The sequence below is a fragment of the Etheostoma cragini genome, chromosome 21, assembly GCF_013103735.1.
Source record: "Etheostoma cragini isolate CJK2018 chromosome 21, CSU_Ecrag_1.0, whole genome shotgun sequence".
Classification (NCBI taxonomy): Eukaryota; Metazoa; Chordata; class Actinopteri; order Perciformes; family Percidae; genus Etheostoma; species Etheostoma cragini.
The window spans coordinates 2,274,743-2,300,337 of NC_048427.1; the positions used below are offsets into that span (position 1 = coordinate 2,274,743).

Sequence of the window (25,595 nt, forward strand, 5' to 3'; positions counted from 1 at the left end):
TACACTGTGCTCACACTGCCCCCTACTGCTCAGTCTAATCTCTTGCCAGATGAGCAAATGGTTAATGCAGAAACAATGGTGTTGCAGTTGAATGCACACATACTGCAGTATATAGTAATTACAGCTTATGTCCTCCATGAATAAGGCTCTTTTTATCAATGTTGCATTTGAACACAGCCAGCGATGGCGAGCTCATCTAGTTTCTAATGAGGCCCCTGGAGGTCATCAGAGCCGGAGAATAAAGATTTAGATGAGGAGGAGCTTTTAGTAAACATTTCTCTTTTTGCTCTTTCTTTCATTGATGTTGCCAGAGATGCTGTTCCTTAACCAATATCTCCTTAGCCAATATATATATATATATATATATCCGCCCCCCCAAGAGGTCGGCTATGGTCACTTACTGCTCATCTCCCACCTTCTTTATCCACTCCACATCACACTGCTTGCACGGAGAAGTCATTTCCTGCCGAAGTAGAGCGTGAAATTAGATTAGCATGCAGGTGCTGGTAGAATATTGGACAAAATCTGACAGCAAGAGCCCATCAAGGCAACATGTTGAAGGTAACATCAACAGAAATAACGTGAATGTGGGTGAAAGCAGGAAAAATTGATGATTATTATTCAAGGTGTGTGTGTGTGTGTGTGTGTGTGTGTGTGTGTGTGTGTGTGTGTGTTCGCGTGTGTGTGCGTGCGCACGTATGTGAAGACATCCCAGAAGTCCACATATTTAGCAATATTGCCACAACAAAGAGAGCAATCACTGCATTTGAAAAGTTTTTTTAGAGACTAATGAGATGCACTGATGTGGCATTAAATGTCAGTACATCAGCTGTAAGAAGATCTTAAGGAATAATTCAACATGTTGAGATACTATCTTTTTTTTGCTGTCAATGAGATGAAAACCCACTATACCTTTACCTTCAATTTGTAAACAAGAACATGACGTGGCATTTTCTGCTTTCGCTCTGTTTAGCTGGAAACGGATAAGATGTAGACGCATTCGGCAGTACCGTATAAACACTACAATATTTAGGTCAATCGGTTTAAAAAAGCAGAACAAAATTCACAATTCTACTGAAAAGAATCTGTTCTAAAATCGTCACAAAAATAAATCACAATACATATGATTTTCGATTGATTTCAGCACTAATGCACTAAACTGTAGCCTATTCAGTCCTCTGTCACGTCCTGGGGCGAGCTGGACTCTGACACTGATATGTTGAGATTTTAGTCCCTACACAGCTCAAAGCCTACAGCTCACACTACACTGGCAAGGTCAGGATTTTGTGCCCCACCGGAGCCGGGAATACATCCCCCTCCACCCCCCCGGTGCTTAAAGCTGTTTGAATAAGGGTATTTATCTCAAGATATGTTCTGTTATAGGATGACCACCACTGTAAGTATGAGCTGCCCAGAACAGCTTTTCATGTTGGACGATTCTGCAGCAAGCAATTTACATCAAATACCAACGTTCAATCTGAACAATGTTGTCTTTTACGTAACATTCATTGGGCTGATTCTTTTATCCAAAGTAAATTTACAATAAGTGCAATAAACCCTGAAGATACCATTCCAAAATTGAAAAATTTATTTTGCTTTTGCAGAATTGTCAAGATAATTGTTCTGGACATAGATTTTGACGTTTGCATTTTTCGCAAATCAATCAGGACATTCACATGAATCCATCACAAGATGTTATTCTGGGGTCAACTGCGTCTTTTACAGTGTTGTTTACATAATTGAAAATGTCCAGGCACAGTACACTCCACTCATGAGGCACCCCAAGCACTCTACAATAAACTAACACTGACCCTGTCCCTCTGGCTGTTCTGGAGCATCCTCATCTCCTCCTTCATTCTCTCGCACTCCCCCTTCAGCTCCTCTTCCCTCTGACATGCCCCATGGGCCTCGTGCCGCGCCCCCTCCAGCTCAGCCTCCAGCCGCTGCAGCTTCAGGTCGGACAGGGTGTCCAGGCTGCGGGAGCTCTGAAGGGTCAAAGCTGGACAGTCCAGCACTGGGAAGAAAGAGAGAGAGCATGTAAAAGTCATCAAAACACATTTTTATTGCTTGCATTTCAAAAGCCCAGAACCAGGTTCTGTCCAAACTTTCTGCCTGTTAAAAGGAAGTTTTTCCCTGCAGTTGTCTCATCAAATGCTTGCTCTTGGGGGGAATAGTTGGGTCTGTGTAAATTAGAGTGTGGTCTACCTTTAGTGTCAACTTCCGTCATGATTTGACACCATAAATCCAATTGCATTGAATTGCTTTCAGCCCTGACTAATGCAGCGTTCTGCTGTCCATGGTTGTTGTACAGTAGATGAGTATGAAAGAGCAGAAGAGCTGACTTTTTCCAAGGGCAGCATCTTTCAGTTCGTACCTGGGTGATGTGATCTGTGTGGGCATGTTAGTGATTCAGCTCCGCTCACACAGACTCAAGTCCTTGAGCCAGAAGACAATGTAACAGTGCATCATCTTTTATATCCCAGCTCCCACTGCCTCCTCACCCGGGTGTGCAGTCCCAATTGGACACGTACTGTATGTGGATATTTCCACACACACGACAATGTGTATGTCTACAAAAGTACAACCTTGCAAATTAAAACAAATTCAAGGAATGAAAAAAAGCTAACATAACCCTTTTTTCATTAAATACAAGAGTTTAATGCAGAAAAATACCTCCTCTTCATCAAGGTATACCATCAGTTAGAGGCATCTGTTGAGGTGGCGGTGACACATTTCTTCCAGGTTTCAGTCGGCCGCCCACCTCGTTGAAGGGAGCAGAGTTTAGCATCAACTGACTCTAGAACAGCTAAAGTTTAACAAAATCTCTTCTACAACAGCGGTGGACTGCATATTCTATCTTGAATTCTGTGCAACTGTTTCGATATGAGGGAATCTGCTGACGTGGTGAGGCTTTATAGTCCAAAACTATATGTGGTTTAAGGTTTTAGACGCATGCTTTTTCTTTTATAAATGCAGTTAAAGCGATGGACTTAGCCGCATTGTTTGACCCATCTGATACAGGAATGAATTTGCATCGTAATAAATCAAATTATCTCACAGGTTTTCTAGCATTTGGTGATACGATTTAATTGCAACAGAGATCACTTGGCTGTACAGATGGAAGCAACAGGCTGAATATTATGGAGAAATCTTTAAATTATTAGTCAGGCACAAATGTTCTGAGTTTCAGTCACTAGCAGCCACATTGATTCGAAGGTCTCGTTTTTTCCTGCGACTGGGACTGAGGAGTTGGAACAAAATGTCCAAGCTGGTTCTCGCCAAAAGGCCAAAGATTCACCTGACCACAACTACCAAAGAATGCTTTTCTGGCTAGATTGTTGGATTTGATTAAAGATACAGAGTAGGTGCTGAGTGACTAACAGAGATAACTGCTGGTTGATATTAAAATGTATTTTCTTATTAAACTAATTTTTACAGTAACTATCAAAATGGTTATCAGAGTTGGGTAGTTAACGAACCGAAATATCCAAGCAACCCTCTGAAATTTCTATTTTCCTTTTTTATTACATGTATTTATTCATAGATAAATAAATGAGAGATGTGACGGTTTTTCAAATCTCGTGCTACAATTATCCTGGTAATGATGGTAAAAGAAATCGTTGGCTGTATTGTTGCCATCAGGATTTCCTTACAGCAGAACCGGCAAATCTCAACTGTAGATCTACATCCTGAGAGAGAGTTGACAGCCACTCACTGTGTTGGTCCGAGCTGGCGTGCAGCTGCAGATACTGCATGTCTTTGCTGTGCAGCTGCATGTTGAGTTTCTGCAGGGAGTTTTCCCTCTGCCTCAGAGCTGACTCCAGGCCCAGGATACGCTCCACGTGCTTCTCCACCAGATTGCTCTGTAATCACACACATTGTCTATGCTTTACTTAAATCTTCCAACTACATGACGCATACACAGGATTACCATAGTTACAGAGTACGTTATAGTAAGTATAGTATAGTATAGTAGTATAGTATAGTAAAGTATTTTAAACTAAGTAAAGCGCTGTAATGTGAACAGTCTATGGTGCAATAGAACAATAAAATCCAAGCAGGAGTTGCTGGTTGGGTCTAGCTCCGTGACTCCCGGGGCAAGGTGGAGGCTGGTGGTGTGGCCTTGACCAACTGCCACTTTGCTCGTTTGAAAACCATGATGTCTCTCTTTCATGGGAGGGCCAGATGGCCTGATCTGGAATCTTGCCCCTTATGAGGTCATAAGGAGCAAGATTCCAGATTGGCTTTCATTTTTTCGAGACCCAGGGCTCGGTTTAAACCTATCGTCATTTCTAGCCACTGGGGGGCCATAGGCAGGCTGGGGGAATCCTTATCTATGTTTAAAAACCTCATGAAGTGAAATTTTCATGCCATGGGACCTTTTAAGTTTTTCTGTCATTGTGCAAATACACACACATAACAATGACACATATGTTGATGAGTGAGTGGGATATGGCCCAGTAGTTAGCTGGAGCAGTACGCTGCCGCCACAGACTTCAGGTGACGTTGACATTGTGTCATTCCTCGGCAGGTGGCAGTTCTATCGTTTTTGGCTTACTTCCTCCTTTAATCACTATGTCCACATAAAACTGCTGAGGCTGCTCGGTATGAGCTGCTCAATGGACTTCACTGTCATATGAGAGGGTTTATTATCACAGAGGGGATCTGGGAAAGACCAGCCAGCCAAGCTGTTCAGTTGGAAGCGTCTACCTGGGGCTGGATCGACTTTGATTTGTAACCAGTTACAGAAATATGCTTATGAAAGGACATTCTCACAGTATGAAAAATGCAAGATAGGAGGATTAAGCTAAAAACTACTCTTAGTATCTTCTTTTTTTAAATGCAGGAAGTTGCATTTTCTTGGAAAACAAATATTTATAATACTTTTACTAAATTTTAATCTTTCAAGATTGATGTGACTTTGCAGTCAATCAAGAGTTTGCTTGTTGTCAGAGGATAATTTTCACTGATTAACTATAAAAGGACTCTTCTCTCTGAAGGACTGTTGACCTAGTATAAGAAAAAGGTTTGTTCAGAGTTCAATTACTTTGAAATGAGCATGTCATGAATGATCTGGTGCTCCTGTTGTATGGAGATTTATTGTATTAGTCAGTGTTGTGTATTGTTTTGTCTGTATCTCCTTGTAGGTTTTTGCATTTTAAGTTGTGTGTATATATTGTTAAGTTTGTGATCTCCATCTAGGAACATGCATTTAAATTAGCTTGGGCTATAAATGCTGTGGTGTGTGGCATAGGTCTATGCTACATACTTGTCCCAGTTAAATAACAAACGTATTAACATGAACCCAAACCACAATTTTTTCCTGAGCTATTCATTTCTTAACAGGTTCTGCAGTGCAGGTTGCACATGCTCACTGATGGCTGGAGTTGGCTGGACATGTGTAGGATAGCACACGGAAAATAAGCATTTGCTGGCATTGTCTTGTTGAAAAAGGAAAGGGACAAACACGATTGTCTAATACGTTATATTATGTTGTAGCTTTATGATTTCCCCTAAATTGGAGCCAAATTTTAAAAACAGCTCTGGACTAAGTTTACATAAATACATTTCATGTATGCAGAGAGGTGTCCACACACTGTTGGCCCCATAGTGCATTTGGCAACTTAAATGTAATCATCTCTTTTATGTTTATTGCATGTTCATGATGTCAGCCATGCCAACATTTACACTTAATATTCAGCAGAATGTGAAACTGTATACAGAATATAATAATGAGCCATATGGCTTCTGCGTCAAACGAATGCACAGTGTAGTGGACTGAATAATGTCTCGGACCATTTTGTCGAGATCCCTCTGGAGGTTGCTCTTCTCCATGTGAATCTTCTCGTAGGCCTGGATCACGTCCTCCAGTTGCTCCTCTCTCTCCTTCCTCTTCTGGAGCTGAAAGCCAGATACAGAGGAAAAAGGCATCAAGGCCCAGGAACAAAATGGGTTGGCATAGATTCACTTCATTTTTCTTTTCCTTTGTCAGTTTTCAAACAACCCAAAAAGCAAGACAGAGATGAGAAAACAACAAAAGCTTTCATCGTGAGAGTCTGCAAAGTGTCACTTAAGAAATTGTTGTGTAACCAAGAAAATTTAGGACACCAAAATCCTGACACCTCAGCATGTACGCCTCCCCCATCCATCTTGACACACCGAGATGTCAACAATAATCTTTAACGCTAATAAAAAAAAAAAAGAAAGAATGTCTCGCTCCTCCACACTGTGGCATAATAAGAGGGTGAATGTCACTGGAGGCCATAATCACATACTCTCTGACAGATCTGAGGGAAGTGATGTACACCAAATTGAGTGAAAGAGAGAATCTCTCAAAGCAGGAAGGGAAGTGTATTTTTGTCAAAGAATATTGTCACTTTAAACAAAACGGAGAAGGAGATGTGGGAATAGCGGCCATGAGGGGAGATAACCGGCGAGGACAAAGAGGTTTATCACTGCTGTGTGCCAGAGGGGAGAGGCCTTTCAGTGTGTCTATGGTAACACATGCTTTTATACATCTGGCACAAAGGATGGCTTGTCAACAGCATCGTAACTGAGGAGAGGGATTACTAGGAGTTGGATTTCTGTGAGGAGATTTTATCATTATCACCTTTTCCCATTTTCACTTCTGTCTCGATCCTGATTGGTTTGTTGTTTTAAATGGCCTCTTGGGTTCAAAGCTGTCTGTTTTGCTCTAGTTTTCTTGGAGAGTATTTTTAGTCTGATTAGTTGGCATTAAAAAGTTGGTGTTTTTGCAGTATGGAAGTGAGGGTTTTCCTCTGTGAGGGGATGAATTCAATGTGCCAATTGGAACGTTGAATGCATCAGAGAGGATCTTTAAAACGGTCAAATTTAAAGGATGGTTCTCAAGTTTTTACCACCAGGTTTTACAACTTATTTCCTATCTCTCGCAGTTATAATAACACTGCATGTATCATATTAAATGCTCCGGAACATGCTGACATTAGCCAGGTTTCAAGTGAAGTAAGTGAAGCAATTTAGAACCAGATTTCCGGATAATCTGGAAAGGAAAATGCAAATGAATTGCGCTTCCATAAGAGGTTGCACCAGAAACACATCGCATTTCTTATGTTGTTTGAAAGATTATTAGAAACCTGTACTTTCAAATTTAAATAGCATTCAACAATTTTTCTACTGGTGTCTTTTGTGTTCAGTTCAATTTGTTCAATAAAACCACGCTGGGAATAATTCTTTGTTTTTGTTCAACAAATAGTGTGTCGTACTTTAGGAGAATACAGAAAGCAGCAGAAAGGCAGAACTGTGTACATTTATATCTTTCTTTAATGCTATTGATATCATTTTTCACAATATTCAACGTTGCCAGGTATTTTGCATATGTTCCTCCTATCCTGCAGACCTAGTTTCCATCCACCACTGTTGCATGTGTCCATAAACCACTTGTTAAAGAACTGTTGTCACCGAGGCCAGATGGAAAAAAAAAAAGGGTAAATGCACTGCTTTAACCCCTCGATTCCTCCTTTCTTTCTGCTCAGTGTGTACAGTTTTTCTGTTGAATAATACCTTGTTTACTACCAGATAGAATGTTGTGTAGTAATTTGATTTGGCACATTAATTTAGGAAAATTAAATTCAAAATATAACCCCACCACTGAAACACTGAAGGTCATACAAGTAGATTTTAACAAAGGGACACACTCATGGCCTCACTGTTAGGGAAATAAAGCGGAACTCCCTTTAAGGTCCTTATGTCAGTTGATATTATGCGTTATGGTACATATATATATGTCTTCCCAGAACTAAATGTAGGCCTACAAACAACATGCCCAGTGTAGCCTTGGCGGTCTGTATTTTTTGTTGTTGTTGTATTCCATCAGAAAAACATCGACAATATTTTTTGCATTCTGCTTTGTGACCTTTAAATTTCTCTAATGCCTCCTCTCACCTTTCTCTGCTTCTTCCTGATAACTGCAAGTCATCTTGGGGGGGGTACTGGGACATGTTCAGCAGGCCGTGTTACATTTCTTCACTCTGAACGCCCGGTGTCAGAGCCGTGCTAATCGCTTCTGCCACTCCAATGAACCATTTCCTTCCTCTTTCTTGCTCTCAAGCATTTTTGTTATGAGTTTGTATTTTTTTTTTTACCGCTACCAGTTTAACCACTGCCTTCCTGTGTCAGTCGTTTCTCATTTCTATTTTCCCATGCCCTCGTTCACACAGTCATAGAAGACAGTAGAGTTGCGAGCAAAGAGAATGACTAGTCCAAGCACACTGGAAGGGAGTTGCACTCAAGTATGCAGCCCGTAGTAAAACAGATTCTCATTTCTCATTTCTTTTGAAATGCTGCCTGTGTAGCGTGCACACGTCTTGTTCTAAATTCATACATCCATACAATCATACACTGTACATATATGTTTACTAATTAATTTCAAAATGTGTCATCTCACGTCCACTTTCTGCTTTCTTGAGGGGCACATATTCAGCAAAAGATCTTGGGCAGGTTTGTACCCAATTATAGCGCATCTTAAAAATGGAACACCAGAGTGAAAATCCCATGTCACATTGCTCCTTGGACGGTTTCTTAAAAACACCCGATTTCAGTATTTTTTTTGCTTGGGCAGCAGCTTCAGTCCTTAATTAGTTTTGGACATCTTTCAGTGTATGTCCACCAGGGTTGGTCTATATATATATCTTTGTAATTCAATTAATTTGTAATGCAGAGAAGGATTTCTACAGAATTCAAGCACTGAGAAAACCCTTTTGTGTGATAAGGTTTATTCCAACTGAACAAAGTGAGAATGGACTTTCCTCTTGTTTCATACACATAACATCTTGCCCAAGCCTTCTCTCATTGCTTTTCTTCGTCTCTCACCTCTTGACCCCCGTCTTCCCTCTCTCCTCCCTCTAGCCGTCTCCCCCTCTAGCCCTCTTACCTCGTGGGTCAGGACGTTGACCCTCTGCTGCAGGTTGCCATTTTCTGAGTGCAGCAGCGCCGTCTCTTTGCTCTCAAAAGAGCAGTAGGAGTTGGTGTCTTCCCCAAACTCGTTAATCATAGGGAACTGCGGGGAAAAATTACATTACAGAATCATAGAATTAGATATGTAATAATAAGAGTGTTGAGAACTAGATAGCTTAGGTTCACTTATCTATACTTTTTGTTTGTGTGTTTAAACTTCTTCTTTTGTACAATGTTTGATGATTTCACACTGAGGTCATAAAAGATTCATCTTGTATCAACTGCAACACAAGTTTGGCCCAGATATTACTCCGGGGATCAGGGTGTTTTAACTTCTTCATGAGAAAATGTTTCTTTCTTCATGAACTAGATTTTTACTTTTCACTCCTCCTAAACTACTTTATGAATTTACGTAGCATGTTGCTTTAGTCGTCCTTTCGGATTTCATCCCACACAATGCAATCTTGGGTGGGTGTGTGACTCAGCTGCTGTTTGTCCACCCATCACTCATTTTGTCCATCTGTTTACATTTGACTAAACTCAAAATTACACCCACTGGTCCCACTGGAGGGTTTTTGTTGCCAATCAAGATATCTCAGATGGGAGGGGAGTGTCACATCTCACCGCACCACTGTGGCATCTTTGATTATGAAAAAGGCTAAGACTGGCGACATTTTATTTTATTTCATTGATGACAAATCCCATGAAAAGACCAAATGAAGGAACATGTCACCCAGAGCAACAGTGTGGTTCATTGATGTGTTATTAACAACAATGGAGCTCTATGGCACAGAGGAAGAAGACATGTCAGGCAGTGATAAACACATTATAATTGTTAGTAGATCCAATAATTGTGTGATTAGTTTTGTTTTTCTCGCTTTTTTGACAGTAAAAAAAATAAAGATATTAACATATGTATATTGTTGTATAATTATATTATTATTGCATCTTATTGCCTTACAACTCATGATTTCTGGAGGAAAACACATTTACTCTTGTATATGATATGAGGTGCAACCATGATGCAAATAGCATTATGAACATTTAAATTATGGAGAAAGAATTCCATTATATGCAGCTGCAATTATACAAATATGACTGATTAAACTGAACTGTAGGAAATAGGCTGTACCACATTGGCTGTTGTTTTACTTGTGAAGTAAGCAATTTGTCTAGTTATATTGCTAAACTGTGTCTGGTTGCAAACGGTTGTGCTAGAAACACATGAGAAGAGTTATGTAACTGCATTGTAATTTCATTTACATTTAGAGTGCCTCCTATGAGCAGGGAAGGCTTTTCCTTTTCTGTGTGAAGTTATTGCCGCTGATGCGAGGTCTATTTGAGGAGCAAACAACCCTTTTCCATTTAGCAGAACACATCTCTCTGCTTAGTTTAACAGTAAATGTTCGCAACAAGGGCAGAACCCCCTTGGGGTCTCAAGAATCCTCATACTGCCGAGCATCGGGAGCTCTGAACTTGAGAAGAAACTCACTTTAACCCATAGCAAGCACTAACATCTACATCTTTACAGCAGCTGTATTCAGGCATCTTGTGTACAGCGCAAAACATGCAGGAACACTTACCTCTCCTTTTAAAAACAAAAAAAGGCTCAAAATAACAACAAAAAAATCCAGAGTTTGGCAAAATGTCTTTCCAGATTGGACATTTTAGGAGTTCATGTTGTGATTTTTATCATGATTGATTATCCAAATAAAAATAAATATTTACATATGCACACTTGTGATAACTCCAAGCAGCCAACAGCAGCCAATCTCTCTGGGAACGGGCCCTGAACAAACTGCTGCTCGCGGGTAAGCCAACAGCGATGTGGCAGCCTTCAGTAACAGCTGCACACCCAAAAGACGCAGGTTTAGAAAATCAATCAAAATTGTTAAACAAAAAAAAAGATGCAGGTTTTTTGCATTGATACATTTGTCAGGAGAGGAAAGACAAAGTCGAAGTGCCATCATACTACTCTTAATTCCTTCTATACTGGGAAAGAAAATCAATCGTAAAATACATTTTCTAAATCCAACAAAAAAACTCGACAACACAAGCTGAGTAGAAAGTGGTTTTTGTACACCATATAATTCCTAGAAAAAATAGAACACTACACACTCATGTTCATTATAAGAATATCCAGGGTTTCTTTTTTCTTTAATCCCCTTTGTTCTTAATTTCAGCAATTTATCCCTCCCTTGCTCTTTGCATCATTATCTAATTTTACTCCCTCATTTGTCCTTCTCTTTCTGTGTCTTACACTGCATCCTTTCACCCATTTATCTTAATTTTCCCACTTTTTTTCACCGCTTTTCCTCACTTTCTGTCCTCCCACGCTATTCCTTTATGCTACTAACCCTGACTAACGCAGTAGCTGACCAAAGGACAGGAGGAGGAGGAGGAGGAGGCGGTGGATTTCTGCTTCACCTGCTTTCTCATCCAACTGAAAAGTAGTCTTGCTTTCCACCATCTAGCAAGCAGGCCTGGCTATGCAGAAATGTTTGCAGCGTCACTGGCTTGAAGCCGAGAGAGGATAATCTGTTTTAAGATCCAGAGTAACATTTTGAATACTGAAAAAGATTTGTGTAAGTCATCCAAGTATCCAAAACCTTCTCTACATATCCAGCTGCTCTAGAGTATTTTCACAACAATGACAATAACCGCATTGAACTTCTGCCGACATAATTTGCAAACCAAGATCCAATTAGGCAAAATCATGTAACGTAATCAAAATCATGTTAAGCAATAGCCTGTGACCTCTCCTCCTCATTACCAAGATATCATGCAGACACCGATTCCATCTGAACACCCACGCCGGTGTTTTACGGTTATTCTGGCTGATTATTGACTCTTTTTAGGTTGAAGGTGGGCCGGAGCTCTGATGGGAAGATCACAAATTCTTTCTACCAATAAGGATGACAAAGGTGTCATTTGTCCCGCCCTAACAGGTGCAACAACACTAACAGTGAACTCGGGTGACTCAGATGTCAATCATTCAGTCTAACCCCACCCACACACTCCTGGACAAGGTCCAATCAGCCACATTGACTATAAACACCTGTGTGGTTGTTCATGGCCTTTAAGGGGCCGTGCACACGGGAACGCTTTTTGGTGCCAACGCACATGTTTTGACCGATCGTCCAAACGAATCCTGTAAACGCACTGCCTGAAGAGGCACTTTTTAAAAATCTGGTCCCAGGGTGAAAAATATAGAAAATGGCGCCCTTGCGTCTTCGTTTGGACGGTGAAGTTGCATACTTGCGTATCGATGATGTCAGGGCCACACCTCTCAACCTCTAGCCTATTCGACCTCTTACCCTGCGATGACGTCTCATAACAACAACAATGGCGGACAACATGCTTGTGTTCCTGTTGATATTGAGCCTATCAGGGTCACTAGGGCAAAATGTGTGTTTTTATACAGAGCGCAAGCTTTATGTGCATGCTCCGCCTCTTCTTCTGTTTTTGGTGACTTTCTGTGGCAGAAACAGAGCCATCTATAGGCCTGGAATATGAAGTAACGTGTTGAGTCATTTACAAATGGATCCATTTGGACGCACATATTCTTGAAACGATGCCAGGGGGGAATAATAGTTCTTTTTTATTAAGGGGTGATGTGTGCCAAAATCTTTTTACAGCCCCTCGGTTTCTCCCAGGGCTCCTTGCCATTGTTACTCAATATAATTTTTTACTTAAACAGGAATTAGAACATCATAGCCTTCTGCTTAGATATAGTAGAATGATTTATCAGGTTTCTTTTCCCCGCTGGTCAAGGATCAAAGCCCCCCAAAGCTTTCTCTCCTTTTATCTGTGTACAATGTCGCTGCCTCCATAATGCTAAAGGGTGGACAGCTCACTCCCCTTTAAAAAGACTCATAAATCCAAAAACTAACTGGCCTTATCCTTGTCAGCACTGGAGGCTTTCTGTCTGATACCAACAAGGACAATAGTAATTGGTTTAAAAAAAAACAAATCTCCTCATACTTTGACTTTGTGCTTCGAAGTGCAAACTCTTTACCTTGATCTCATAGATCTTGAGCTTCCTCTTGATACTGGTGTTCTCGCGCTCCAGGCAGGACAGCCTCGTCTTGATGTCCTGATAGGCTGTGATAAGGGCAAAGTGGGAGGCCGAGTAGACATCGCCGGGGGGCAGCTGTGAGGAGTGCCACACCACACTGCCACAGCCATCCTCCTTCAGGCCTCCGGCGTCGCCGCCTCCTCCTCCCAGCAGCCCCAGCTCCCCTCCTCCAAACAGAGACTGCATCACTCAGAGCCTCAACCTGAGGACGGACAGTTGTGTGCTTATTCATTATGAAATCACCAGATTGTTTCCATTCAAATAAATGTACCTAGCCAAAAAAAACAAAAACATTTCATTATTTCGTTCCTTGCAGGGGTCAACTATCAGTGCCACTGCAGCAGTGCCAAAAACATCAAGCGAGAAACAAAAGAAAACAAAGCCACAGTCGACTGAGAGCAGTCGGATTTCTGGCACTTACAATGTAAAATATTCAAAAGCAAAATGGGTACAGACGGAGATGGGAGGCAGACTGAGAAACACTGTTGGTCCATGTGAAATTTAAAGATGACTCAGTATACATCAGTTAAGGTGCTAAGTCTCTCTCACACACACACACACACACACACACACACACACACTAGAAATAAAATTCCCAAAGATTTTGAAACTACAGCAAACCTCCATACAGATTCTTTTTTTTGGTGCCACTCTCAGCGTCCCCTTTCACACTGTCTTCACATTTACGTTTAAAGCTTGTATGACCAATAGTTTATTATGTAATTCAAAATTGTTAAAGTAAATGGCCTTGGCCCTTCATTTATGCACCCCAGATGCTGCACTGCATACTTTGGGAACCACTGGTTAAGTGGTCAAATTTGCACAATTAAAGAGATTAGCCTGAACACACCTCAAAGGTGCCCTGCCACACGTATTTCATTACTTTGTGGTAATATCTGAAGTTCTACCATGGGCTCTGTAACATTTTTAGTGGAATAAAGGCCTTGGTTACCTTGTTTTAAGCCATTCTGGTGTCGTATAGAAAGGCTGCAGGAAGACTCAGCTAGATTTGTGCCAATTCTCTTCAATATTCAACAACCTAAGCTGCTTGACTCTGATTGGCTAACAGCTAGCCTGGCTATCAGAATCAGAATCAGCTTTATTTTCCAGGTATGAGGACACATACGAGGAATTTTTCTTTGGAGCATCTCACAATACTCACAATCTGCTTACACATACAAAACAACCAAAACAAAAATATACACACTAATATATACACAATATATCCATACTCTAAACAGAAACAATATAACGGCATGAGTGCAATGAAGAGATCAATACAAATTATTTAAATATGGAGCATAGTGCAAAGGATACTGGGATAAATAGTATCATGTTATTATATTACAATATGAACAGTATGAACAATGTGAACATATGAACAGGTATGTATTAGGAAATGAGAATGATGAATAAATAAAAAATAATATGTGAGAATGGGAGTGATGAATGGTACTAAATAAGTGGAATAATAAGTGGAACCAGTAAACAGCTGCTGTAGAGACAGTGTTACTGGGTTATTGACCAGAATTGAACCTGACACTTGTTAAGAGATGGTTCCTGCCCGTTTTCGGACTCTGGTGGAGTATAAGTCATGGACAGAGGGCAGGTTGGCACCGATGATCCTTTCTGCAGTCCTATCAGTATCCTTTACCCAGAGCAACTGGGCGAGCTCATGAATAGTAATGAGCTCAGGCAATATGTCAGACTGACCAGCTGTTGTAATTGGCCTAGCCAGAGCTGACGGAGGAGATAGCAGTTCATTTTCACATTCACCACATAACACAAACACATACCGGTGGTGTAGGCCTGTTTTTAATCCGCATCGAGCAAATCTGTCATTCTGAAAAGCGAGGTAAAGCGAGTATTTACCACCATGTTGGCTTTAGCTTCTCCATCTAATTGTCAGCAATGGAAGATGAGAGACTTAGCAGAGTCAGCTTTATACTTTTATTTCTGCAGGTAGAACCTCATTACATCAGCTATCATTATGTTGTTTGTGTTTTCTAACTTCATACACATGCACTCGGCCATGTGAGAGCTGCCATGCAGGTGCATGAGTAACCAGTGTGTGTACAGCAGCTGATGTGTTAATCAGACTCTGATTCACACATGAGTCTGGTTCATGCTCTTGTTCCATTTCACACTACTTAAAAAAAGATGAGCTATGGCAGCCTACGCTCCTTGAGTGGCATGATGAATGAGCTGGGTAGTTAGATGACCATGCCACATTGCAGCCAACCAGCCTTGGCCTGCCTCCCTCAGCCATAAAGGCTCTTGGCAATGCTGTCAAAAATGATAAATGGCACCTGTGATGTCCCCGCCCTCTTTGTATGCAGCCACGGAGGGGACCTGTGCACATAAGACAAACTAGACACACCGAGAACGATTTGATTTACAGGTACGGAGGGAGTTACACAACAGCTAGTGGATTTGATGTATACTGGAATGGATGCCTGGATACCAGCATTGCCTTGTGAGTCAGCGATTGCCTACTGAGCTATTTTAATCTGCTCCCTTCCTCCACAGTTGCTATTTTCCTTGTGTTTTAGGAGAGAGGGGAGAATAAAGCCTTAGCCAATCTACGGCTCTTTTCCTAGATGGTCTAACAGGACGATCCAAAAACACTCCCACATGCACACTGCACACACGTCTGTGCACATGCTGCCAAAAAACAAATGGACAGAGCAGGAGTCGCACAAAGAGACAATGCATGTGTGGAGAAGAACGCCTAGTTGATCAAAGAGACGAAACACACACACACACACACACACACACACACACTCATGCACAGACAGACTGTCACCTGCCAGGTGACTGGAGACTGGTGTTTGCACTGGAAAGATATTAAGGTCCTGTAATGTGTACTGTGGTGACATCATACTGTCGAGTCTGATGCCCCTTTCTCCGGCCATCACGCTGTCACTCCGACATCCTGACTGTACTCCCCCTAGTGTTTCATACTGTATATGAGCTAAATAGATTTCAGACTGTTAGAAAAACAACAGAGGGAAATAAATCTAAGTATAGAAATATGTGATGGAACATAAGCTTTCACCGTGCTGTATGTAGTGACCGCATTTCCATAAAAATCCTCCGGAAGGGCATACACAATCCGCCTACATTCAGACTCAAGGACATCATTATGCGTGGACCAAAAATCGGATCAAATTGCCAAGTGGGTTTTTTGATTTAATTGCGCATGAAATACACTACCTATTCACAGGCTACATTCATACATGGCTAATAATTTCCATAAATTATATCTACATCTCTACTACCTTGACTAGCTCACATGCTCCAGTGGAGACGGTGCAATGATGGATGGCCAAATGTGGCCTCAGTCTGGATTTTAAAAAAAAGTACAGGGACACAGGAACATCCATTTTGTCTGTGCTCCTCTCATTGGCAGCACAGAAATTAGGCATTTATCACAGACACACTCTCACAGCTCAGACTAAGCTTGCCTTCCCCGATCCCTCTCTTAGTCTCAGCTCCTCTACCCAAAAATATCCCTCATCCAGCTTCATCCTACCCCTCCCCTCTCTCCTACTTCCCAATTACACACTATCCACTCTATCACCTGGACCTCTGGGCACATTTGCTGATGCTCACGTGGCCCCACCGGACTGTAGAAGTGGAAGCATGCGCTTCATTCTCAACCAGCTCCTTGCTTCATCACAACGATCACCACAAGAAGTCACACATTACACGTTTTTCCACTGAGACTACCTCTTCCTCTGTCTCTTCTCCTTTGTCTCCAGCAATTAAATGCAGCACCCCTCCCCTCCCCTTCCTGTGTGTCACTGTATACAGCCGTCATCGGTGGACCCGCAAAGGCTACGGCCGTGAACGGAGTGGGTGATTGGATTCATTACCTACATATAGTGGCAATTTAACGTTTAATGTAGCTCTTCTTAAACGTCACAACAGCAATCTGACAAGGTCAACGTTTCCCTTCAACATTGCTTCGGTCTGAATCGAATGCTGTCACATTTGACGCCACGGCTACAGCAACACAATTTGTAATTCCTCTTTCTCCTGTCCTTTCCATACATTCCTGTCTCACCCGTACTTTCTGTCGTCCTGTCTAATAATAGAATAGGCCTACATTAAGTAAGGTATGGGATTAAGCATGCTACAAGAATGAAAATAATTAACTCCTGCTAAGCATTTTCAAACACTTTTGTTGTAATAGATTCAGTTTCAGATTAGTTTGTAGTCATTTAAACATGTTCCAGATGAAGGAATGAAATTCGTACTCAGGTCCAGCAGCGTACACAATACATTATATTTGCAGTGTCTTAGCAAACGTATTGTCATTTGTTCCCCTTTTAGTCTCACAAAGCACTGTGTTAGTGTCCCCTATTGTGACTCTGTCTATTTCCTGAAATTACCCACTTAAGAACACAAGGATATAGTTTTTTGTAATTCGTCCATCTTCTGCTGATAACTGAAAAACATTCTTTCAAAAATACAAAATGAAACATGACAACAATACGTTAAACATGCAAAACACAAGTAAGGTCAAAGATGGTGTCCTCTTCAGGCTTCATGGCTTCATCCAAACGATTTGACTTGGTCTACATATTCACCAACTAGAAGCGGGAGCTATGTAGGAATTATTAGCAATCTGTTTTTACATGATGGCTGTTTTTTCATACCTTACAGTATGTTCAGTTCTCCACACATTGAGCACCACAACAAAACTGTGAGGTTGTGAAATATTAATTATACTTTTATATTTAACTGCGAAACAGAAATTGTAATATTGTAAACACTTATATCCTCAATTTTAAGTGACCTACAGCTAGAGTATTCAGCAGGGTGTGAGTTGAACAATGAGTAGAAAAGAACAAACCTCATCCATTCACAAACATCCCTAAACCAATCAAATGCCACAGCTGGTTCTGTCTGGAAATACTACAACTCATTTTGGGGGATCCTTTGAGGATTGTAGCAACAGATTGTCCACTCTGTTTGGGTTTTCTAGTTATCTAATCGTGGATTGCAGTAGACCTTTTATACCGTAACAATGAAGAAAAAAAAGTACTTTATCATTTGCGATTAATTTCTTCTCCATAAAGCTGGTTTGTGCATTTCTGTGGCTCTGTTGTCTCCCAGGGCTTAAATATATGAGAGCAGTAGAAATCATGCCAGCTAGGTCAGGGCTGGGTTTTCCAGTGAGAACAGAACCAGGATCGAAAAGGAAACAGGGACTGAGTCCCTGCGGACTCTGATTTTAATGTTGGATCTTGTATGAAGGAGATGCAAACACTTTCCTACCCTATCTTCTTTCCCCCAGCCAGATTTCAAAGTGTTCCTTTTCACCAAACCTCTCTGTACCTTTTTGCTCTTTTTCATCCCATCCTTTCTCTGTTCCCTCCTTTATCTCCTCCTTCCTGCCAGCCTGGCACTATAAAACAGTCCAGCTCTCCTCAGTGCTGCCCTGTGATCCCCACAGGCTGAACATTTGGCACCTCAGACTCAGACAGTATGCCTGTGAATGGAGAGTACAGGGCAGAGGGCCTTTCCTCTGCTAAAGTCTTCTTTCACAGAGCTGGTCGGTGCAACACACACTGACAACCCATTAACATGCCGGCAGGTGGCGTTTGATTGTGTGTGAATGTGTATCGGTGCGCCTATGCACCTCAATGTGTGTGGAAATAAGTTGGTGCAAAAGTGAGGGTTTTATTTGGGGCAGTACAAGGACATTGCAGCCGAGGTACAAGCAGTGAAAGTGCTTTGTTTGTGTGTGTGTGTGTGTGTGTGTGTGTGTGTGTGTGTGTGTGTGTGTGTGAGTCGAAGAAAGACAGGTACTAGTAGTAAGTATTGATGCACTAATCAATTGCACGGAATCATTATTGACCCTGTGCACTGACATTATTTAATGGATAGGACATGTCGGATCCACATCAAACACTGTTTCACATTATAAAACTAACTAAAACTAAGTGTTATAAATTACTATACAAATATAATTTAAAATTTTCCAGGTACAGCTTTGTATCAACACATTTACCCACCCTCACCCTCTCCTATCTCATGTAGGTAGCTACTGTACCCATCTACACATTCATGGATACACTCTATATATCTAGGCTGTATGTACTTACAGGTTTATTGTACCCTATATACACACACACACACACACATACACACACACACAATTGTAAGCTGGTTGTTGCAGCGCTGCACACTTATTATTCTTGATTTTAAAGTTTTCTTACAGTGGTTTATACAGGTTGTAGCCCTCTCGCTTAAAACAGAAACCAACCTTTGCTAACATCCTAAAAACAAATTCACCGTTAAAAAATGTAAGATTAACCTTTAAGGAAAAAACAAAACAAAACGGGTTTAGGTCAACACCTACTAACTAAAAGCTACGGTGCGTAGTTTCTTTCTTCCCCATGAGGAATTCAAAATAACAAAAACAACACTGTCGGCGCGTCCACATGATACAAGCCTTCTGTGATCGCAGAGTACCCACCCCTCCTCAACGCTGTTGCTAGTAGTAACACAAAGGACTAAAAAAACATAGTGGACTCTTCAGAAGAGGTAATTATCTTCGGTCTGTGGGATGTTTTGTGTGTGTGTGTGTGTGTGTGTGTGTGTGTGTGTGTGTATTTTCTTATTTTAACAGAGTCAATCTAAAATGAAACAAAGATACGACAAAGCAAAAGTTTGGACAAAAGAAAAGGATTTGTGAGAACACGCAGACTGAGCCATTTGCTTTTTGGTAACCAGCCTGATAACTCTTAACTCCAACCTGATGTGATAAAATCCAACCATCTGGGACTCCAGACTGGTTCAAACAAAAGCCAAGAGATATTAGCAAGTACTACTTGAGTCAGGTACCTTGAGAGTTGTCATTCTCACCTGCCTGCATGTGCCGAGAACAGGGTTTGAATTTGCATAAAACATTGGCATATTTTATTTCTTTAACTGAAGACCATGGTGGAAGGGTGTAGTATGAGCCAATGAAGAACCCATAACATTTGGGAGCGGATCTGAATCACAGGGTCAATACACATGGTTTTTTAAATTTCATTAACATTGGGAGATAGGGCAAGGACTTGGCGGAGGCTGTGCACTTCAAGGGCCCTTCTAGTTATTGTAAGCGTTGGGCAAAAGGCCTGTTTCCTGTGACAGGAGGCAAAGATGTGTCGCTGTGTGAGGTGCAGTGTTTGGTCTCATTAAGTCGGACCTCTGAAACCCAAGACATTTTAAACGTTTTTTTGCCCCTGTCACATCATTACTCACGGTGAGATCATTTTTTACTCTATCTGCAAGTTTTGCATCTCAAATTAAAAAGCACAACCACAGGCAGAAGTAAGAATAACTCCTAAATGTCTTTTGAGCAGTATAGCAAAGTTATAATGGCATAAACATAACAGAAAGGAAATATTAAGTTTCATTTATTTGATCATTTATTAAAAAAAAAGAATAAGAATTTTTTTTGCTGTAAATCATTCAAACAAAGAAATAGTTACATTGGTTCCGAATAGCTTTAGTTACTAGTTTTGCATTCAGTAAATTTTACTTTTAAACTACATTTTCCGGATGATACTTATATACGTTTAATCAAGTAACATTTTCCACGCAGGACCTTTACTGTAATACAGTACTTTTGAAGTGTAGTACTAGTACTTTTACTTAAAGATGCCATAGGTAAGACTTAGAAAACAAACTTTCTGAAAATTGTTGAAACTGACCCTATGTCTGATTAGAACTACATTAGGCTTTACAAATACATTACAAAATTCACCACTCCCTGTTCAGATCCTCCAGTCTGGGCCGGGCGGGGGGGGGGGGGGGGGGGGGGGGGGGGGGGGGGGGGGGGGTTGAATAACTGTGGGACCGTTTGGGCTTTAGCAAAAAGGGGGGAAAGGGACTGAGATGTTGTCAATGTTCAAATTCTTTGGCTAAGTCCTGGATCTTTGCAATCCTACCTACACCTTAAAGCAAATCATCTGACTACGTCTTCCACCACTGTTCACCACTAGGCGGCGCTGTTTCTTGGTGCAGGTCTCAGTCAGTTTGGATATATTTTCATCACGTGGTTGTGCATGGCAGCAAACAAACATGGCTGCCTACAGGTAGCTGAGAAGTTGTGGATTTCTTGCATTTTACAGCTCCTTGATCATGCAAATGGTTGATTAACTACATTTCTTTGAAATCAGACATAAACTATGTGACGTTGATATCCACTTAGGTTTTTTTGGCCTAACTTTGGAGCTTTTTTTCCATAGTAGCAGCACTGTCAATGAGGCACATTAAGGGATCACATTTTGCAGTTTCATTTACAATTCATTTTTTTCAGCTTCTTTCTAGGTTAAGTGGTATTTCTTTGACACTCTCTTAAACACAACATGCTTTTTCTAACCCGCCGGCGGCATTTGGATTTAGGATTAATACATTCTAAGAACGGACCAAAATGTATCTGTAGCATTGAATATTGATGTGTGCAGCCAAGAGTTTTGATACAGTATTATGTATTTAACACTGGTGTGCAGTTTGCTACAGTCTATATAAACTGGTCAAAATATATCTTCATTTCTTAAAATAAAATATTGTATCTGTTCCAATATCATTACCCATCCCTTTAATAATTTTTTATGTGGAAGGCACAGTGCCACATTTCTTGTTAAATCACTGACACCTTTCAATCCCTGGCAGGAATGTTTCATCATCGTATCACCATCACCTGGTCGGCTTTGCATGTACCGAAACAAGAAATATAGGGATAAAAATTATATCCTGTCATAATACAAGTGGTCAACAAACCCAGAAATATATCTAACCATACAGGAATCAGCCTGAAAATGGGTTTTAGTTCTATAATCTAATAAAGAAAATACAGAGTACATGACTTAAATGTCTTCAATTGTAGCTACTCCGTTGATTTGTGTCCCTAATCTAATCATTCACCATAAATGATATTATATAATAATAGGATTCTCAACAATCCTGAGTAACAACTCTGGGTCTCTTCTCTGTTTCATAAAGCTATTGTTGCTGTGAGGTGACTTGGTCACCTAGAAGACACTTTGTACTCTTAAAACACATGTACGCTGTGCAGTACACACGCGCAGCCCAGCACCCACACTACGTGCCACTACTTTCCATGTCCAAATAACACACACACACACACACACACACACACACACACACACACACACACACACACACACACACACACACACACACACACACACACGATACAAAGCACTTACACAAAGCCTGTCGGTACAAGAGAAAAACACCACCTCTAACAAATGCTGCACTGTGCCATGCCATACCTTTCCATGATTCATTACTCTGTGTGTGCGTGTGTGTGCGTGTGCGTGCAAGGCTGCTGACATTCAGGAGATTGATGGCAGGGGCAGGATGGAGACAATGAGCTGTGTTGCTGTATTTTTTGTCTCCCCTTTCTGTTTCTGTCTGCTCCATCACTCTTTTCTCTCTTCCTCTGGAGCTCCCCTCATCTTTCTTTCCACCAGAGCTGGATCGAAGCCGTCAATTCCTTCCCTGCCATTTTTCTTTCCACCACCCCCTCTCCCCTTCCTCTCTTGCTCTTTCTCTCTGTCATTCATCTTGATATTCAGCAGCAAAGTTCATCACAGCCCCCCTGAGCGGGGGAAAAATGAGAACTTTCCCCACAAAAGACATTAATCTCCTCATTATTATTACAATCAATCCAATACTTGGATTCCCTTGCTGTGAGATCTGAGTCAAAGTCGAGCGTAGCTGGAGCCCAGAAGCAAAGAGTAGAAGGAAAAGGTCGGAGAGGACAAGATAAAAAGCCCACCCTCCTCCTACCTGCTTCGCTTAGCCTTTCTAATTAACCACCACCAGAGCAGTCATGAACAGATGTATGCGGTGTATATGTTACACACATATATGCTGACAGGGTGCGTGAATTTGATTACTCACGAGCACTAGTGTGTCTCCAAGTGAAGCAAAGCCTGTAATTTGGTCTCAGCTGTTAAAAAGAGCATTAAAAAAGATTGAGATGCTTGCTCACAACGCACAGTTGGAATGCCAGCAGGATAGAGTGAAAGACAGGATGAGATGCACTGTGGGTAAAAGAGAAAGGGAGATGAAGTTGGTTATACCTGCACACGGTCCAGCACCAAACATCAGACACCACAGTTACCTGGTGGACATAGTGGAGCATGTAGCAGCTAAAGACACCGATAATGTGTTGGTAGCCATAAAAACAGCTAAAAGGAGAGTGAATATTGGCCAAGTATTTATCAGGTGGCCAGAAACATTACTCCAGACGAATGATAATGTATGTAATATATGTAATGAGTAAGAGTTTGCTAACATGTTAAACATAACTTTATTCATTAAGGTTTACATTTTCTAAACAAAAATAGAAATGAATTCACAAATAACTGCAAAACCAACTACTATTAATACTGTGCATATGTATAATTGTTAGCTGTAATCAATTGAATTCATAGTGAATTTCTCTTTAGTGTAGAAAAGAGTAGTCAAATAATTTGGCACCAGTTTTTAAATCTGATGAAGAGTTGAATGAGAGACTGTAACCTTTGTGGAACAGCAGCCACTGGGGAATGAACACAAGGGTAAATGCCACAACATGGCCATGTAGGATAACATTAGCACCAGGAGGGAAAAGTCCTTAAGTCTGTGTTATCTAAAGTAGCTTTCTTTTAGCCTCCATGAGCTACTGGTCGTTTAAGACCAAGTAAAGCGGCAGCAGCAGAGCCGCTCAGTGTGTTGATAGAGAAGGAGCTTTTTATTTGTAAGAGGAAGAATGTTTTTTTTGTTTAAGCTTTGGCATGAATTTTTTAATATTAATGAACATCGGTTGCATTCAAGCCATAGCCAAATGAGTTGCTCCAGCTCTCTCTGTGTTTCTCAGTATGTTCAGAAGATTGTGACATAAACTGCGTGCGATCACGGAAGGCTTGTATCATGTGGTTTCGCTGACAGTTTTGTTGTCATTACTTAGAACTGATCTGAATTAAATTAAAAATATTCTAAAAAAACAAATAATAAAAGAACATACATAGTCTGACTTTTTATCATTTATTGAGACATGCCAAACACTCACTGCTTCCAGCTTTTTAAATGTGAAGATTTTCAGGCTTTGCTTTTTTTAATCTTTGAAAGTAAAAGGACATTTGGATTGTTGCTTCCACAGTTGTTGTTGGTGGAGTTTCATGATGGCCCCTTGTCGTTTTTTTGCCATTTCATCATACATTTATCGATTAATTCCAAAAAAACCTACAAGATGATAATGCTGCATCCATAATTTAGAACTGAAGCTTTCTGATAGCCTACTGTCCAAAGGGAGGGTCTGATCCTCTGAGAGTCTCATGGTTTTTTTATCAATGGTTTGTAATTATTATTCTCAGCACCTTGTGGTTCTGGTTTTGTGGTTTTGTTCAGTGATGCTGCAGTTGCTGGCTGAGTTTTCTTAACCTGCTGCGAGGGGGGATTGGGTAACAAGGACACTGTTGCAATGCAAAGTTGTAATGGTACAGCGTAGTTTGAAAATCTCAGCCATATCAGTCAGATCCCATGTCACACACACACACACACACACACACACACACACACACACAAACCCCTCTCTGTGAGTTTCCGCCTCACGGTAAATTCAAACATTAATGCCAGCCAGAGACCTTGACAGCTGTAGCAGCTCGAATCATTCCAGCATCAGTGGCCCTGACTCTCACTCTTGTCTTGCTCCCCCCTGCATCACATCCTCCAATGTGTCTGTTCTGCTGTCATGCACCGACTAAAAGACAGACTGATAATCAGACACACAAGGTTTGGCACGCGAGCGCGCACACACACACACACACACACACACACACAACTATAAATGAAAAATGAAATGAAAAAAGATGGTTTTCCATAGATGCATAAAATGAAAAAGGAATATAGAGCACATAGAAACACAAACATTTAATGTGAATGTATTTTTAGATTTTAATTTCATTCCATTCAAAGCAATTTAGTTGCTCAAGTGGAACCTTTTCAGACACCATATGCATGCAAAATGCCCCCAAAAAGCACATTACATAACAGACATACCCACACAGATGCATCATAAAATGCAAAGCATAACATGGTATTATACAGACAAGGGCTTATTCAAACAGAGCTGAAGCTCATCATATATATATATTTATATATAATCTTTATTCCATTTAACTTTACAATAAAATTATATGAACTGCAGTACACAAAGCTGCAGAAAACAACAGAGGTTAATTACAACTCTAGCCTCTGTAACTGTGAGGAATAAAGATCTATTAGAACTTGCCTAAAGGTGCTCTAAGTGATTTTCGGGGGTGTTACTTCTTGTTGACGTTCAAAGTATTTTAAAACAAAACGAAACTAGCTCGCCCCCCCCTCCTCTTCATTCCATCCCCTCCCCCTCGCTTCGGGGCTTCCGCGCTCTGACCCCCTGTGCAGATGTGACAATGCTGCCGCTGCTTGTTGGATGAGTCCAGAGACGAGATGATGTGTGAGCACTGGCTTGGACCAGAAAGAATATATGATAAACATGAGCAGTGCACTGTGGGAGCAGAGCGTG

General features: G+C 41.0%; 1 protein-coding gene across 2 annotated transcripts in view; it reads right to left on the reverse strand.

The window, feature by feature from the left end:
* tbkbp1 (TBK1 binding protein 1) overlaps window positions 1-25,595 on the reverse strand; it is a 50,201-nt gene that overhangs the window by 10,865 nt on the left and 13,741 nt on the right. The window contains exons 2-7 of one of the 2 annotated variants that reach the window (XM_034859647.1): window positions 12,953-13,208; window positions 8,912-9,037; window positions 5,797-5,901; window positions 3,716-3,863; window positions 1,812-2,014; window positions 402-463 (exon numbers count right to left, since the gene is read on the reverse strand). In XM_034859647.1, coding sequence (XP_034715538.1) covers window positions 402-463; window positions 1,812-2,014; window positions 3,716-3,863; window positions 5,797-5,901; window positions 8,912-9,037; window positions 12,953-13,198 — 890 coding nt within the window. In that variant the 5' untranslated portion in view covers window positions 13,199-13,208. Of the gene's footprint in view, window positions 1-401; window positions 464-1,811; window positions 2,015-3,715; window positions 3,864-5,796; window positions 5,902-8,911; window positions 9,038-12,952; window positions 13,215-25,595 lie in introns of both variants that reach the window. The other variant, XM_034859649.1, reaches the window with a different exon arrangement.